This window comes from Aptenodytes forsteri, unplaced genomic scaffold (assembly GCF_000699145.1).
Source record: "Aptenodytes forsteri isolate BGI_AS27 unplaced genomic scaffold, ASM69914v1 Scaffold82, whole genome shotgun sequence".
In the NCBI taxonomy this organism is placed as follows: domain Eukaryota; kingdom Metazoa; phylum Chordata; class Aves; order Sphenisciformes; family Spheniscidae; genus Aptenodytes; species Aptenodytes forsteri.
Genome location: NW_008795490.1, coordinates 1,232,438 through 1,251,823, shown reverse-complemented (window position 1 = coordinate 1,251,823; position 19,386 = coordinate 1,232,438). Strand labels below are relative to the sequence as shown.

Here is a 19,386-nt window from a genome sequence, read left to right as displayed (position 1 = left end):
ATGAGAAGGGAGGACACCTAATATGAGCCTGGAGCCTCCATACTAAAAAGTTCATTTAACTGAAGTTATTAGTGTGCTGATAACCTCATAACACAACTTACACTCTTGGGGGAAAAAAAAAAATCTCTAAGAAAAAACCAAAACGAAAAAACATCTGCAGCAATATCCTTTATGCCAAGATGGAAAATCTGATTTCTGGAATATCTGACACCTGAAGAGCACTCCTGTGGGAAAACACACCAGCCACTTGCCAGGCAGGGCCAAGCAACCGGAGAGAACATCCCAATCCAGTTGCCAACAAAAACCTATGGCTTCTGGTTGTTGTTTTGTAGAAACACAAATGCGTGTTTCTACTTCACAGGAGCATACTGAAGCAAACAGAGCAAGACTAGACAGCCAACACCTGCTTTTTGGGTGGGTAAGCCTTGGTTTATATGTAAAATTAAAATATCAAAGAGTGCACTTCAGATGTTTCTTAGAGAAAGAGTTTGGTAGAAATGACTTTCTCACCATTTGTTTCATCAATGCTGAGCTCCATAATGTGAACCCTACTTAGTGTAGGCCCAAACTATTCCCCAATTCAGATCTGTTCATTCTGTGATGAGACAGAAACAAAAACTAAATTCGCACCTCTGTGCTTCATTTTCACTATCGCGAAATACAGGAAAGGTTCTTTCCTTTATTTGCATGTGTTTAGTGGGTCAAGAATTATAGTCACTTTTATTTTTAAATGAAAAGAAAAAAGAGACACTACTCAGCATGCAATACGCTGTGTTCACAATATTGTGAATGCAAGACCCTTACAATTTAAGTATCTTTCGTTACATTTACTTACTACTAACACTACGTAGTCTTCATTCAGCAAAGGAGGATGGTGATACTTGACGCTGCAGAGAAACCAATGCATGTCCTTCTCCACTCATGAAAGAGACAGAGAGGGCTGATCACAGCAGTGCACAGGGAGGTGTGTCTTGCACAGGGAAGCGCTCCCTGTCCTAACAGCTTCCAGTGTGATACTCAGGGTAAAGACTGTGTGCTCTAAAACAGGAAGCATTGCTCTCAGAGGACAATTCTACGATTCTATGAATAGTGCTCTAATAGAGCACTATTCTATGATTCTATGACAAGCGAGTCTGAACAGTGGCCACAGATGCCCTCAAATCTCACGTAAGATTTTTATTGTTGAATCAGGCATTCCTGCTGTGATTATTGACATTAGTCCTTTTAAATCAAGTAACCTTTCTTTATTTTGTCCCTTCCTCCATTTTACTAGAAAGACCTGAACAAATAGCAACACCATCCCGGAAAACATTGTGATCCCTGCGCTGAGGACTTGGATTTGAGACTTCTCCTCCTATTCCTGCCAGCAGCTCCCCCTCTTCTCTCCTCCATCCACCCCTCCAGCTCCTTCTTGTTCTTCTCGGTCCTAAGTTCACATGATATCCTAATTTGAAAGATTACATTGTCAAACTAAGCAGGGCTGGCATCTTCTCCGTGGTGCTCCAAGCTGTTCTTTATTGAGAAGTCAAACCTTAAAGCCATGGTCTGACATTGTCCAAAGAGAAGGTACTGGATAGGGGTTTCCCCAGCTGAATATCTATTGGTCACAGGCACTAGTATTTTCATTTAGCCTGGGCAGACAAACAATGTATCAGCTTTAGCATCTGAAAAACCTTGGCAGTGACTTTACCCTACCAGTACCTGCTGGGAGGGTGTGTGTGGAGGCAGCTGAGACACTGTGCAGTTGCTGGGAAAGGCAGCGAGGCAAGAAGCTGTGGAGGCTCGGCAGGCTCTGCTGGGTGGGCTGGCTGGGAAGCGCCTCCCACCCCCTCAGCGTGGACATGGACCTCAGCTGTGTCCCAAGAGACATTCAGGCACCCCGTGTGAGCCCCAGCTCCAGGGACGTGAGCCTGAGTGCTGAACAGAAAGGAGCACCCCGTGCTCCAACAGGCCCTGGGGTCCATGTGAGCTGGCACCAGGACCAGGCACAGGATTTCACTCTGCAGCCTAGAATAAACCCTAGAGACTTCAGAAGATGTACAAGAAATAGGATAAACTAAGTCTTGAGTGTGTCTGGGCACTGAATGTCCCTTTTTTCTGCAACATGCCACATCTTGCTTGCATGTGGTTTCAACATAAACTCCTTCAGAGTCTTAAAAATACAGAATTCACAAGCGTGACCCAGTCATTTTGCAGTCAATAGAAGAGTCCACACCACCACCAAAAATTACACGATAGAATAATATTTTGTTGACAACAAACACCTAAAGCCCAGGACAAACTTGGGATGTTTTCATGAAAACATGGCTATCCCTCACTGCATGAGCCACGCACCATGGCCAGGCGGCTCTCCAAACCCCACCACCCTGAATTCTCCCTGCCATCCACCACCTGAAAGCTTCAGCTTTGCTTTAGCAAGTAAGTTTTAGAGATCAGGATTTCAGTTTATTTCACTTCGCTGGCAGTGCTGACAGCCAGAAAACTTATGTATAAACCGCAAAAAGGAAAGAGGAAGGAGAGTGACAGACAAGAAATAAAACGGGCTAATAAATTCAGTTTTATTCTCACAGGTTGTCAGTTCCTGCAGGTTTTGACACCTACAGACTGAAGTGAGTATCTGACTGCTTGAAATTACATTATCACGCCACAGCTTGAACACGTCCAATATATTGGCAGTACGGGGAGGGCTGCCTCTCTCTGCCCTTCCTCTATCAAGAGGACTAAAAGGTACTGCAGCTTCCTTCCCCACCACACTGCCAATAAAACAGTTTTCATTTGAGGTGGTTTGAGCATAAAGCAACCAGGAAAAGGAAACAGGTCTACTCCTAGCAAGGAGTGTACTTAGGAGGGTATTTCATAGGGTTTTCTAGGGAAGGCTACCACGATTTCGTTAGACAAGACTTCAAAACATTTTTTAATTAAACATGAATACAATACCAAAAATTTTAAGAAGTCAGACTTCTACTTCTAAATACACACACACACAAATATATATATATGTGATTACATCATATTTTTAAAACAGACGATTTGCTGGTCAATGCCCCACCTCTGTTATTTATGCCATGTATAAAATGTAACTTTAAATTTTAAAATTAATCTTATTATACTAACAGAAATGGAAATTGGAGGCATTCTTTTTTTCTGGATGATAAAACATTGCAGTTCTAAAAATCATTCTATTCCAACTTCAGACAAACAAAATATCAATCATTTATTAGTTTTACTTGATGACTACTAAAGACTACTCTCCAGCTTCACAACGCACAAAACGTTGGACTATGCACTGAAGGTAACATTCACATCACACGCAGATTCTCCTGTTTCCATTCACCTGCAATGGTTACTTGCCAGATAATTATCGTTAAGTCATCACTTACTGGGAACCATTTAAGTGTTGTCTCCTTAGTGTGTCTTCCTGTTGCTTTCACGTTAACAAAATACATGAGAACTGAAAACACAAATACTCAAATCGAGACTTTCAAAAATTATCAAAACACCTGAAACTCATCCATACTAAAACTATTGTACATCAAAACCAAGAGACTTCTACTTTCTGGAAAGCGTGCACTGAAAAAAATGTTTAAACCCACTATCTTCAGGATTTTCACCTCTTCTGTTTTGGTACCTCTACTATTAGCAGTGCATAAGGTAAAGTTGTGAATGCATTTCATACTTTAAATATATTTGTACCTCAGCTTTTTAAGATAAACTTGAGAATAGTCATGACAGTGTTAATAAGAGCTTCAGTGCCAGTTTGGAAATTACAAAAATTCATTTGATTGGCAGAGCTGTAAGATGACAAAAGCTTAGCCACTATGGCATAAACCCAAGAACACTCAATTGCTTTTAAAGTCAAGATACAATACATTCAACTGGAGATGTCTATAATAGTAACTATCTTATATAAATCACCTAGTAGTAGAATTCATTTACAAGCATGTAATTACAAAGTTTGCCTTTGAGCTACCCAGAGCAGTCACCAATTTCAGAAAATCAGTATGGGCTATGAGGAACTTCTACCACATGCACAGGACCATTTTCTGGGTACCCCCGAGGCTCCGTCTATGTACTTATCAAAGATTTTCTGATTAAGAGATCTTGCCTTGGTAATTAATAGCCCTTGAAGGCTACGTATTTCCTCTTTTTAAATAGAGTAGAACAGAATAGAGTAGAATATTTCTGTCGGAAGGGACCTACAACGATCATCTAGTCCAACTGCCTGAGCAATTCAGGGCTGACCAAAAGTTAAAGCATGTTATTAAGGGCATTGTCCAAATGCCTCTTAAACACTGACAGGCATGGGGCATCGACCATCTCTCTAGGAAGCCTGTTTCAGTGTTTGACCACCACCTCTGTAAAGAAATGTTTCCTAAAATGTTTCCTTTTTTGAACACATATAAAATTCTGTTATCCACAACAATGTCCAGCAGGGACTTCCATGGCTTAGTTACATGTTGTCCGAACCATCCCATCTGTCTGCTCTTCCCTGGATCTGGCAACTGCCCATTCCAGTTGGGATCTTCTAGGTCTCGCACTGAAACAGCCCACAATCAATCGTCCTTGATGCAACTTTTCCATGCCTCCTGCAAATTTGTCTTCTCATATCCTTTCCTTTGTTTACTTCTTCCTCATCTGAAGAGTCCTAATCTACTTAGTCATTCCTTGTACGGACGTTATGCCATCCTTTCATCATTGCTCCTACCCATTTCTGAGTATTTTCCAGTTCTTCCAAACCCATTTTGGGAATGGGTCACAAATGTCAAATGAAGGAAGTCAAATGCAGCCACGCTACAGATTTATACACAATGAGGTTCTCTGTTTTGTTCTCTATTGCTTTTGATTTGCCTTTTTTTGACTGCTACTGAGAACTGAGCTGATACTATGGCAGAACCGTCCACCACACACACAAGATCTCACTCCTGACTGGTAACAGCCTGCTGAGAACCCATAATTTTCTATGCAAAATAAGGACTATTCCCCCCCAAACTGCTTTCCCACCTTCGCTGAAGGCAAGACTGGCTTTTATCCCCGGGCTACACATGAATGCTCCTTTCTGTTCTTGTTTCAATCTCCAAAAACATATCTCCTGAAAATATAACATGGACATACCCTCTTCTCTTCTACAGTTTATACGGCCGTAGAAGGCCATGTATTAGACTCTTTGTTCCGCGTTTGGCATTTTCCACCCTATGAACAATAGCTTCTTATAGAGAAGCTGGAGAAAACTAGTTCCCCAGGCTACCACAACACATAAAAACAAAAAAAAGAACACAAAAGAGAACATCAAGAGCTATCCTGTATTCATGCTTAGAAAGGCACAAATAACAAACTTGGCAAAATCACCATAGAAATGAATATTCATCATTCTCAACTTACCGAATACAGCTAGGTCCTTAAAAAAAAGAACATAAATTACAATATATACAAATGTCTTAAATACCATATACTGCTTATTGGTGGTGCTAAGACCCTGTAGTAATGTTAAGTTTAAATAAAATTGTGGGTACTTAGTACTGGGGACTCTTCTGCTATGTGGGTTCTGGTTTCTCGTGTAGTTTCTTAACATTTGCAACAGCCAGAAATTTTCAGACCAGTACAACATTGCATGAAAAAATACTTCGTGTTTTTAGATTCTGAAGCAAAATACTGTGGTTATCCTGTATCCTGCCTCCACGAAAAGGAATGCAATACAGAATGGTATCATTAAAATAAAAGCATGGTATTAATAAAATCCAGATCTTTTTATCTTTGCTATTAATATAAGTATGTAAAATGAATTGCATCAAAGATTTTAGTGCTGCAGTCTTAACCAATGATATATTGTTTATTTACCACGTGCAATTTAATCAGACTAGTAAATGAAAACAGATTAGGAAGGCACATTTTCTTGCTCTCCTATAATTGCATAATGCTGCAACGTTTGGAATGCAAACTCCGCAGGGGAACATTAAAAAATATTGGTTTGTAAATTAAAGCCACTGAAAAGTAAATGTCAGCCATGAAAACATTTCCTATAATATTACATTTTATAAGTTGTTTAATCAGTCCCTCCTCCAGCTGGGGTCTGAATTATCATTAACTTCGTGATTCAATAAATTATTAATACAAAATGGGAGAACCTAAGGGAAAGATGGTGCTTTAGAGCATACACAGCAGATGAAGAGTTACAAAAACGGGCCAGAAATTTTGCTGTGAAGAGTTATTGCAGTAAAAGGGAACAGCTGGAGACTATTAAAAGCACTCAGTAGAGGGAAGAAGCAGCAAACTGTTCTAATTGGGTCAGCTGACAGGTGGCTGCGCTTCAGCAGTGCCCTCCCGGCAGCCCAGTCCCAGCCAGAGAGATCGATGCTACTGTGTGATCCTCGAACCAGATCTACGGCTGCGAAGCTGCGCTGCAGCTCAGGACACACTGTGTTGTGGGACGTCCAAGGACCAATTCAAACCATCTCAGCACTGATACACAACACAGGGAGCAAAATGACTACTGTGTGAATGGGGGTAAGTTAGGGAAAACGCTGAGGGTGCATAAAATGGTTTTAGGTCAGTAACTGAAAAATGTACTTTTTTATTTATATATTTAACTCCCTAGTATTTGGTATGCGCTGCACAGACATAGGCAAATCCGTTTAACCTCTGCATGCCTCAGATTTCCAATCTAAACAATGTTAGCCAAGTTCACCAGACCCTCACCGAAAGTTCAAAGGTTCGATCAACGGACACGTGTAGCCCCTTGTGAGGTCCTCAGCAGAAAAATCCTACACAGAAATGAACCCCCCTCCACCAAACCTGCAGACAGGCAACTCTCCCGCTGCCTTTTTTTCTACAGAAACACACGCATGAGAGTGACAGTCAGGAGGGGAGGCATGGGCTCCATACCATGGTCTCTCCTGAAGGCCACGTCCCTGGCAGACTGGAAAGCTTCTAAAATGTATCTAAAGTCATGAAGGAGAAAGCTCGATGCGTTACTACTGATGACAATTCACAATACAATTAGCCATGGTTAAATGTTTCTGTTATCCCGATAAAGACAGGAACTAAGACAGCTAGCTGCTGTCAGAAAACCAATGCGACTGGTAAAAGAATATTTTTCATATTAATGAAAAACAATGTAGTCATAAAAGGAAAGTCTCAAAATTCAGGAATACAAAAAAATTGTTCTATGGAGTTTAACCGTTCAGCTTTTTCTAGAATTTTGTTTGAACTTTATGAAATAACCTAAACAACATTCATTTAAATATTTAGCAAGAAAAGCCAATCTTTGCCACAGGAGAGGTCCCTACTGTAAGAAATCTGACCGGAAAGTTCCCTGATGTCCTTTGAATTTTACTTCCCTCCTTCGCAGTAATCCTAACACACTTCTTACAAATATTTTAACGTTTAATTTAAAAGACAAAAAGACAGATGCTCCTTTATGGGATTACTTGCATGAGTAATCTTTAGCATAACTGAGGCTGAATATTGTTAGAATATTTTTATTTTTAGCTGAGAAAGCATATTTATTTTCAGAGATGAAGTTGAAAGACTATGCTGAGCCTGACAGATGCATTGCAAACTTAACCGCTAATTATAACGAAAATCTGAAACGTCCTATAGGAAGGTGACAAGTTCTTAATTTACTGAACAATCCTTTTTATATAAAACCTCTCTCTTCTGGCAAATTAGCTCAAAGATGTTTAGATTTTGTACTTGAGTGAGTTAGGAGCCATGTTATTTGTGAGCCTAACAGAGACCAGAATCGCATATAACCAGATTTCCTGCAATTCAGGCAGCAATACACAGCCCACACTGCTTCACACACTCATTCAGCCTTAGCTGTTTTAGATCAAAGTTTTAGCAAGTATTAAGGAAAGATGAAAAACCCATACATACCTTTTATATTTGATGTCTCACACTGCAGTTGTAATAAATACTAGGTAATTACTAACAAACCTTCTAGAGAGGACAATTTTTAATACAAAGCTTTCAAATATTTATGGTAGTCCTGCTCTTTATCAGGAGTGCTTCCTACCTTCTGCACTCTCAGGCCTTAAACTAAATCATCTGGTGCATATTTTTCTTTTGCTTGGTACCAGCAGCACTCACAGCTGCACTGATAAGGGGTTACTTGCTTTACTGAAGCGTATTTACTCCGAGAACTGTAGTTCAACCTGAAACACATTCACTACAATGGATTTAAATTAACTTTTGTGAATTTATCTCATCTCACAGGACCATAAGGTAGGGTGACTCTTGTGTGAGTGTGCTTGAGACTTGACCTGAGGCACTCGCCACTGTTTCAGACCATTACTTCTCTGCCATATTCCACACTAATGTGTTCCCGCTATTTATTTTGGGGAAGCTTGGGCAGCTTAGCGGTGATCTCTGTAGATCACTGACAGTAACTCACGCCAGCAGAGAAAGCGCCAGGTCGGGGCAAGGAGCTGGCTGATCTGGGTGGAAAGTCTCACATTGCAGCAGCTGCCTCTGCCTTATCTGGCTTGTGAATAAAGGGCTTGTTTTCTATCCTGGCTTTCAATTAAATTTCGGTAAACACAAACATTTACCGAAACATTTAAAACAATTTATCTGACTCCTGAATGAACGGTTGTTTGCTCTGGAACAGAGTCAAAGCCTGAAGCTCTATTCAGAGAAAATTTTAAATGATCAGCGAACGATGGAAATTTCGGTCTCCGTTTCTGATCTTTGCAATGTCAGCAGTTCAGATTTTCAAAGTTAAAAAACCAGCGCCCAAGGTACTACAAGACTTCAATGTTTTTTTTCACCTCCGTTCTTCTCTTAAGGATCAGAACTGAGGGCTGGGAATGCCTGCATTAAGGATATCACAACCCGATGGCCAAGCAGGAGTTCATCGGATACAAAACCTGATCTTAAAATGCTTTTCCTCCCTTTAGAGCCCGCTTTATAGAGGTGCTGACACTCTATAAAGTGTGTCACACTTTCACACTGCAGTTTCTGAGAGAAAATGCACACTGCCCTCAGCTTTTCAAGGGAGCAGGCCAGTGTTGGCAGCTATTGACCAAGATGCCAAGATGGCCTGGAAAGGTTCCCAGTTGCCCACAACACCTTCCAAAAGATGGGAAGCAAGGAACATCATGGTTGAGAAAAGCACAATTAGCCCTTCATACCCCCATTTCAAAAGATGTACATCCTTCCTCAGGCAAACCTGTCTGTCCTAATAAAACAGAGGAGTTAACATTTACAGCTTTTCCAGTCCATTTTGTAAGTCTGTAACTGCTGTCAACTTCTCAGGCTCTTCAGCAATGAGCTCCACATTGTGGAGCAATCAGCAGTTTTGTATTTTCCTAGCTGTTGATCTGAGGCATGATGGAAGAAGAGAAGTAAAAGCTTCTTGTATCCTGCCCCCTGCTTTCACGTATCGGCTCACAGTCAGGCACACCTCATCCCAGATGACTTGGGTTTAATACTGTGATCAATATAGAAACTATTTAACACGCTAAATCTAAGCTTATGCTTCAAATAGTCCCCTGTAAAAAAGCAATGCTTTATGGTGAGTTTTCAATCAAAAAAAAAAGAAAAAAAATATTAGGGAAGAGTTGCAAAAGGTATGAGGCCAGCAACCAGGCCAGCCATCAGTTGTGTGCTGAAGGGCCACACTAGCTCATGCTCAGAGGTAAAACTGGCTGCTTATTTTCTTCGCACGCAGCTAGATCAGGCAATTGATTTAGCAGACTTCTGAAGCTACCATTCCACAAAATCCATTACCCGAGTTTTAAAACATATGCCAGCAGATTTCCTTGCACCACTGAGGAAAAGATTAAAATGCAGTCATGCAATATATTATGTGGTTGGATAGCACAAGTCTTAAAAATGCTTAACATTCGGAATGAGTGGCTTTTGTTAAAATGAATTTCAGTGGCGGGTGGCCTATACGTTACTGTGACAGGAGCAACCGTCCTCTTTGAGCAGCGCAAGTGACAGCCAAAGTCTGCCAAGGAGGGATGGAGGACAGATTCCAAAAACATTTCCAGGCTTCTAACACTGAATTACCAACAGAGAAGATCAAAACAAAAAAGCAAAAATAGTTTTTATAAAGGATGCTGATGGTGCCTCAGACCGACAAACTGCCTTTTGAACAAAATGACTACTGACCTTAGACGGCCACTTTTTATTTCCTTTTCATTATTGCTTGTGTACTGATCTGTGTATGTGTAAATATGTGCGTGTGCATATAAATAATTAATTTCTTAAAGAACATCCCAACGCAAACAAAAATGCAAGGTGATTTCTTTCTATTAGCTTTTAAACCAACACAAACAACAGGAATTAGATCTATTCATTTCAGTTCTGCTTGAAGTAAAATTTTACTGGCTGTACACATCACATCTTAAACTGCACAGGCAGTACTGAATTAATACCAGCTTTTACAGAGTCAGTCAGTCATGAGAGGTGCCAATCACTGCACGTTCCACTTCAGATGAGAAGCAGAGGCACTCAGAGTGAAGTACAGACTGTACCACTTATTTTTAACATTTTCAAAAAAGAAAACATGACAGCGCTAACAAAATAATAATGTAGTAAAAAACCCACCCACATTCATTCCTGCAACCCCCCTGTCCCATTCACAGATGAGGAAACAGAAGTCCATGCACACAGCACCCAAAGCTGTTGGACCGCCTTCCAACTCTGCACACCAGGTCAAAACCTGCTCAGCTGATACAGGGACCTCTTCGGTATCTCTAGACAAATAAGAAACCCTTTGCAACATTATTGAAATGAGTTTATATCTGTATAGCAGATGTCATTAAAGTTTAAGGCTATACTTAGTTACATGGATACCCCCCTCCTTCAATTATTCATAATTTATAAGTTTATCTGTTCACAGGGCTTTGCATGACAAACAACAGTAGTAAAGTACAAAAGAAATCAGCCGTGTCACACGGGAAAAAACCCAGCCCTCCATGGATCCATCTGACCTCAGCTAGGACTGAAATGTGTTGTGTGGCAGTCGTTCAGAGCTGTGCTCTCCATGGCTCATCCACACCACATCTCATACTCTACTGCCCCTCCAAAACACTGTCAAAACATCCTCTCTCTTTGCTCTCCAGAAGCCACAGCCCTCTCTTGTTTTGATGTTACGTCTGGCCTGCAACATCTCATAGCAGACCATCAAGCTGTCCTGTCATTGCTGTGTCATTGAACTCTCTGCAGGTTCAAGTGCGGCTGACGGCTCAGTCCAATCAAACTGGATCTCCATTATAGAGAGGGTAAGAATTAATTCCACCTTTTTGTCTTCTTAGGGAGGTGTCGGTGTGCGTGCAAAGAGAACAGCATGAAACAACCCGACCACCTCCCTAGCTTCTGTGTTTCTCATTCAGCATTTGTAGAACGCCTACTGCCACGGGACCTCGGTCTGTGACGAAGGCTGACAGGCGTTATGACAGTTCAGCAGTTGCGCAAAATTAAAACTTATTATGAACAGCTTATCCAGTATTATTGCCACCTTCTTAATCCAAAAAAGGCAACAAAACCAAACCAAGAACTGAGATCAGAGCCCTGGTATAAAGAACACTGTGCACAACTTACCAGCAAGAACATTAGAGGCTTGGGCTCACTGAATTGCTCCATTTCCCAATTTTCCTCTGAGGCTGCACAGTTACAGGCATCATTTCAACCTAAAAATCTGTCTGAATATTCACAGTGATAAATATGGGCAGAATTATTATGCCTAATCACTATACAGTACAAATCCAACCGTATTTCAACGGTGGCAATCTGGGACTTGCTGTCAGCGTATACAAGATCAAACTGGATCACTGAATTCATCAGCAACACTACATACTAAAGCTGACCAAACTAAGGTCCAGGCAAGACAAAGAGAGAGGAAAAAATGCAAGATGGAAGATGCCTCAGTCTCCCACTTTCCAAGCATCCAGTTTGAACATCAGCATTACGTAACGATGCTGGGAAATCGGTAATCAGAGCCTTTTATTTAAACATACCAGATATCTTTCCTCCTGCCTCATGCTGGGGGTACGGATCATGTGATTCTGTTCTCCTCTCCAGTCTCCGAAACGTCGAAAAAAATAATTGGATAAAAATCGATTGACAGGATCTCTAATAATATTGATGTACACCGGCTGGTCTCCTCCAAACCTGTGGGAAGAAAAATGGGTGAATCTCATCAGAAGGTTTCACACAGGCACATGTATCTGCCTTTCACCTGAATGTTTTCAGGTTATTCTCTACAGAAGTTCAGAGCTTTTACAAGTGAAACTGAGAAGCTTACAAGTAGTTACCAAAACTTTGTAAAAGCAGGCAAGTTCTTTTTAGGATGAACATTTAGGATGAACATTTAGGATATCACATTAAGCTACACGTGTACTACAAACATTTTAGTTTGAGACCATTTTTTCCACGGTGTCAATAGTTTTGCCTCTTGAGTCTTCTCCTTGCTGTTTTCAGATGAAGAACCTTCTGCAGCTGAATCTGAGGATGAGCATTTCTTCTTCGAAACACTCGCTTCCCGTCTGGGAAGTCATGTCAGAGCAGGCACCGCCTAACACTAACTGCCATAAGGCAACCTTGGATCACCTTCACCTGTACAGTAAGAGTAGTAACGTGCAAAGGATTTTGCAACATTCAAGCTTATTTCAAAAAACTTCCTTTGGATGAACTGACAGATATGCATGGTATTTCCATCTTTATATTTGCTGGAACTTGTGCAGATCTTCCTCCCCTCACCCCTAGCCTGCACCACCGGCTGGATTTGAGGTTATTTAGTGGTTATGCAATGCCTTACCCTTGTACTGCACTTCATGAAGATTATTTTTTAAAAAGTCAATATGAAAATTCCTGCTTCAAGAAAGAAATTAAATATCAATTTCAAGTACACCCAAGTCCAAGGAAAAGGAAAGGGTAAAACCAGCTGTGACCAGGCTCTGCACAAAAGCAAAATGCAGCATAGGTACCTGCAATTTAGAGATGAGACGATAAACCAGAGTAACCTCATCAGCTCAACGTTACCTTCTTGTATGCCTCCTCCTGGTAGTTAACAATAAACATCCTCAGTTTAATAGATGGGATACAAAAAGAGGAAAGGAGGAAAAGGGAGCTTGAGAAGGTCTGTGATTATACTGTATTTTCACAGTGTTAAAATATTGACTGCGTATTTTACATCAATACACAGCATCAGGAGAACAGGCCTAACTGGAAGAAAAAAAAAAAGTAAGTTGCTTACACTCTTCTGTGGTCAAAATTGAAGAATGGACATTAATGCTATGGAACAGACTTCTGGACTACAAATGCTGTGAGATAAAGAACAAAAGAAAACCTTTCCAGACTGAGAAGTTCATAGGATAAATTCAACTTGGTATTTGCCTGATTGAAAAACATGAATTATGTTTCTCCCTTCTGTTTCCCCAATTTAGGAGAACAATTGTCACTTAAGCACTAGCTTATGCTTTATTTTTGGGAGCCTGAGCACGTAGCCATATTTAAGTATTTAAATGCTGCTCTGATGATTTTCTGAGTCGCTGCTCTGATGATTTTCTGAGTAACAATTTATATATTTTCTTTTAAAATGTAAAATATTAGCTTAAAAGAGAGAAAACTGAAGACACCCTTTAGAGTAAAAAAAATTCTCTCGGCTTCTCTTTATCTTTTGAGTCAGATGAATAATTGAATATGTATAATAAAAGACCAGGGCTCCTCATAAATATTAAAGAGCCAGCAAAATTGTTTAAAAATATGAATTCTAGTAAAAGACAAGAGAAAAATCCCACACAGTTTCAACCTGAGTTTTATTCTGCATGATTCCCCAGACCACTAAATACACTCTGCAAAGGCTTGTCTCGTGAATAACTATGCATATCAGTAATCTCATTGACCTCAATGTCACAGGATCACTGCCATAATTTGAAATTGTACAGACAGCATAAAACTTTAAAACAATCCAATTAAGAAGGCAGATGCTCCTTGCTTCCTGATTAGTGCATAGCCCAGTTTGGACATGGGTGTGCAAGGGAAGTATCCTGAATTCTTCTTTGAGCTTGTCTTTGCTACTTTTTGTCTTTATACAGAAATAAAACCTACGTTAAAAAAAGGCATTCCTGCAAATACCATAGGACAATGAGGGCATTACACTTCGACAATATTTATTCAAATAGAAAGCTTTTGGTGAATGCCATGGCTGGTAGCCATGAAAACTGAATTTTTCAAGTGAAATTGCTGGCAAGAATAGGTTGCACCTAAATTACTGAACACACTATCTTCCTGCTACTTGATGCAGATCAGCAATGATCTAAAGACAGAAGGGAGTGGAGAAGAGCAAAGAAAAGGGGAAGCAATGAAGAAAGCAAGAAGCAGTAACAGCAGCAGCAAGTTGTCTTAAGATAGAGACAGAAAGACTACAAGATTCAGAAAAGCAAGAGAGCAGGGATAGCCTGCCTGGGTTTTGCAGAGGATGTTAAGCCTAAATGCTCCTCAGAAGAGAGAAAAATCAAAAGCAGGCAGCTATTAGTTGTCTAGATGGAAATATTCAACACACATTGTCTTTTCTGAAGGAAAAGGAGGGGTTGGATTGCATAACCAACCCACCAAAGTGTCAGAGCCCGTCCTTTTGCTGGTAAGGTCATGTCCCTGAACACGTGAATTGTAAATTCAGTACCAACAGCTCTGAGAGAAGAGGCACATGCAAGCTCATCCATCCCAAGAGGACAGCTGAGATGAGAGGTCACTCTTCCACAAAGAGCTACAGAGGAACTTCTCATTTCTGAAATGGAGACTGTGCCCCCTCCAAAACACAGGACAGCTCAAATTTCTGATTTGATTTCCTACACACTGTAACCAGCCTGGTCTACACCCAGCTGCAGTTGCTCCACCAGGCAACAAGTAGGGAATTTTTAGAAAAATTAAGCCTGTTCTGGCTCTTATTCAAATCTGCATTTTTTTTTAAACGTAGTTTATAATACTTCAAATTCCGACCATTTGTTTCTGTGGACTGTACTGAGACTTTTTTATGGAAGCTAAGAAGCACTCACATGGCATAAAAATTCCTACTGGTTAAAAATCAATAACCTTAAGCTATTTAGAGGAAAAAAAAAAAAGGGAAATCAATGCTTCATTTGTTCAAGTATGTTCTGCATATTTTTAGGTACCTATCAATCACAACATATTAAATATTACTTAGCTCTCCAGAGTGAAAGTTTTCAAATTAACACCACCCACATGAAAATGCTCTTGCAAACAATAACTTATTGTGCTCTCACTACACATCATGTCACCTTATTTATACTCAGATACCTATTGTGAAGGATTCAAAAAGGGACACAATCATATTTTTCTAGGCCTGAGCAGAAGGCTTACCTTCTTTTGAGTGCGATCAAGATTGGATCCTGCATGATAAAGGTACCTGATCATTCTCATGCCCAGCAGAACATCGCTGCAACTGAGTAGAGTGGGCCACGACACCACCACTCCAGCAGAGCACTGAAAATATATACACTGATCCTCTGCAGTGCTTTTCCTGTACTTAAGTTCTCCTGATTTATTTAGTATATATTATTAAATCCCATTAGTTTTAACTGCTCTGTTGTGACAGGTATATTTTTTGATTCCCCATCAAAACGGGGATAGCATAGTTGCAGGCTTCAATCAATGATACTTAGGTTCATTAATGATATATTCCCCCATCCCTTTTTTAATAAAAGGGAAAAAAAAGGCCTGAGAAGTATGCCAGATGTTGCAAGTCTGCCCCTTAGAAGAATGTCTCTTATGAATTCCAATTTTATTATTTACATGGGCAAAATCTTTGTTCAAAACCATTTACAAACCCCTTATGAATTAAAAAAAAGAAAAGGAAAAAAAATTCAACCCAAGTGATTTGCTTGGCTGTAAAATGGAGGATCTCTCAGCTCCTATTAGTTTTCATTTCAATTATTTTTAAGAAAGGTTCGGTATAAAGGTAGTCCCGTCATGTCAATTCAGGAGGCTTGCCGCATTTCCATTCAGCACAAAACTCTTTGCACAAGCAGAAGCAGGCTTCATCCCTGCAGGCAAACCACATTCCTCAAGGAAAAGACGACTCCCAACCTATTCTCTATAAGAACTTTGGCTGCCTCTTTTACTTTAATGTAAAACGTCTCCCCTTAAACAAATGAGTTGGTTGCTAGAAGTTCAATGTAACGGAAGCAAATAAGAACTGACAGTCACCTTATATTAATAGGGACAGGCATATTGTGTCCTTTTTAGAAAGGAAGCACAATTTCCTTTTACAGCTTCATACAACTGAGAATCACACGATGAGAGCACAATTGCCCAGCAAGCTTTACACACCAATTATGTTACGGCTCCATTACCTGCTCTGCAGCACAGCTTCACAGGGAGATCACGTAAAAGCACTAACGTACAACTTTCACCTTTTTAGGACTTAAATAAGATGCAGTTACATCAAAATCTATCTTCTGAAAAAGGTATCTTGAAATGAGAAGTTATTATAACATCTTGTATTAGCATGCACTTGCGGCAAAGCAACCCTATTCTGCACACAAGGCAGCAGGCACTTCTGGGATGCTCCAAGGACCCTCCTCAAGGACGAGCTGCTACATTTTCTGCAAAGATTCCCAGATGAGCGGGCTGAGGTTCTGCCTGCCTGGGACTACATAGTATTGCCAGCCTCCAAAATTAAGGAGTTTATCTTCTTGCTTTTGTCTGTAGTGCCTCACTTCCAGCTTTTGTGCCTCCACCCTACACTGTGGCCTTGTTTTCAAGCTTTTCTTGAGGTGTGTGTAGGGATCCAAAACGCCCAGGGGTTCAAGGTTAACAGTAAAATAGTGTAAACTGACAACACTCCGCTCATTAATTACCCTTTCTGGAGCTGTGATTTCAATAGTAGAAATTTCAGCTTCTGAAGTGATGTGTCAGGGTAATGTCATTGTAAAAATCACAACTGAGTCCTCTGAGAATTGCTCAGTAAACTGCCTCAGACCAGTGAATGGCTAAAAGATTACACTATAAAGCTTTATATTCCTCTATTTCGCTATCGTGCATATCTCCCAGAATATTTTATGTTGTATTTCTGTCAGTCCTTTACATTCACTCTTGCTGAACAATGAGGGTTTTTTTCCTATGCCTTTCATTATGCTGAAGATATCAAAGTGGTTTAATATATAAACTCATAATGAACAGCACCAACACTGATACAAATCCTGCCTGGGTCTGTATAGCATCCCCAACTCAAGTAAAGGCAACACTTGAGAAGGAAATACTAATTGGGTTTTCATTCACGTAATGCAAAGTTACAGCTGGAAACAAGAGAGAAAACACTAATTCTCCACAAAACACTAACAGCAGCTATACTCAAACTCTGCATTATTTTAAATCACTTAATTCCAGATACCTTGTATTCAAAACTTTCCAAAGGTCTGGCTCAGGATCTCTCCGGACCTCTGATTAACATTTCGTTATAATTCAGAGATGCAAATGTTGCACGTTATATAGAGGAACAGAAAAACGAATTACAAATTATTACAATAAATTCCCAGCAAATAGTAGAACAGCTGATACAGCTCTTTGGAAAGTATTAAATCAACAAACATGGTGTGTAGAAAAGATACATCTTCAAAATTGGATGAGACCACAGATTTGGCTGAGATAGTTATGTTCACATAAAATCTTGGGGCTTGACTTCTTGGGAAGGTTATAACGCAAAGGATGTTGCAATGCACTCGGCATTGCATATTCAACTTCTCATATGAATACATTTATCAAGAGTGCCATGGGCAATTCCAGCTGTCCTGTGGAAAAGGCTGAGTCGCAGAGAGCTACTCAAGATAATGCTAGGAATGTCTATATGGAAATGGAAATACAGTAAATTGGATATAATAAAAAAAAAATCACTGTAACTTGGTGGTATATATCGCGTATACAATGTATAGACTATAAAAATCAATGTAACTGAAATTGAAAACATGGCTGCCCTGTCCCAGATGTGAAATTCTATGTAATTACCATCAAACAGGGAGCTGTGGATATCATCATGCTTGAGGCTTTGAATCTACGCAGTTTAACATGTTAATCTGTGATTCAGAAGATAACTGCAAAACTACTGATAACATTTTCAGATAACAAAGTTGCAAAAGGAGAGAACAATGAATGGAGCGGTTTGCTGATCAAGAGCCACTTGAGCCACAGGGCAAACGACATAAGCAAACATCACGCACTGTAGTACGGCAAATAAAACCCAAAGCATCTAGAAGCAGAAGCAGAGGACACTCGCAGGGAAGAAGCAGTTCTGGCAAAGACTTGCATGCCTCCACAGATCATCAGCAGCATGTGAGACCTTACAGGCCAGAATAATCCTAGTTTCCTTTTTTCTGAGAAGCAGGAGCAGAGAGGAGCAAAAACCTGGCACAGCACTGATATGACCACTAACAGAGTCCATTTTAAGCAAAGCATGCACAAAGTTCACTGCAGAGTCACAAGAAGGATGAAAAAAAATGCCTTGCAATGGAAAAATGTCAAGAAACTGAAAACCTTCAGCTTGAAAAAAGAAATGAGAAGAAAAAAAAAATACAGAGAAGGCTGAGAGATGACTGCACCACGGCTTGTAAGAAATTACACATTAAGCTTACATAGGGGAAAAATTTGATAAAAGGAGTCTTTACATAGCGGGCAAATGTACTCTGAGATCCAAGGAAAAGGAGACAATTGAATTTCTCAGAAAAATTCAGAGGAAAAATAACTCACAATTTACAATCCGAAAGAACTGTATTGGAAGTATTGGAAGTATTGGAAGGATTTACCAAGGGCAGCAGATTCCCTATTACTGGTGATTTTGAATAAAGACTTAAATTTCCTTCCTGAAAGATGAAGGTTTTAGGTTCAAACCTAAACAGTCTGTATCGTGCATTACACAAGGGTGAGAAAGACTAGAAATGACTTGGGACTGCACAATCCATCTTTTTGCCTGAAGACAGAATCAGCTATGTAATTGCCACTACCAGCTCCAAAATCCTCAAGTACAATCTATTCTGTTGCTTCGCTGTCCTTGTTGTTCAAGCCTTTTCCTAAATGTCTGATCTAGAACTCTGTGGATGCAATTCAAGACCACCACTTCTGCTATTACCATTACTCATAAAGAACCGTATAGTCCCTTTATCTCTGCAGAACCTTTTTAATATAAAATTTGAAAGTGTTATTACAGTCCCCTCTTTCCCAGTCTTCTCTATTATTTTTTTCTTTCTCTGCCCTTTCAATCTCTCCTCACAGGTCAATTTTTTCTATTTCTGATCATTCTCTTTATTCTCTTTTGGACTCTTTTGGAGTAATAAACATCTTTCTTAAATTAAGTTACTCCTGAACTGGTAATATAAGCTACAGTGTGAATGTGAGCATGGAAACCAAACAGTAAATAAAAATAAATAA

The 19,386-nt window shown here is 40.0% G+C and overlaps 1 protein-coding gene across 1 annotated transcript in view; it reads right to left on the bottom strand.

The window, feature by feature from the left end:
* UST (uronyl 2-sulfotransferase) overlaps positions 1-19,386 on the bottom strand; it is a 103,116-nt gene that overhangs the window by 48,648 nt on the left and 35,082 nt on the right. Inside the window, exon 4 of the mRNA XM_009281547.2 lies at positions 11,964-12,117. Coding sequence (XP_009279822.2) covers positions 11,964-12,117 — 154 coding nt within the window. The remainder of the gene's footprint in view (positions 1-11,963; positions 12,118-19,386) is intronic.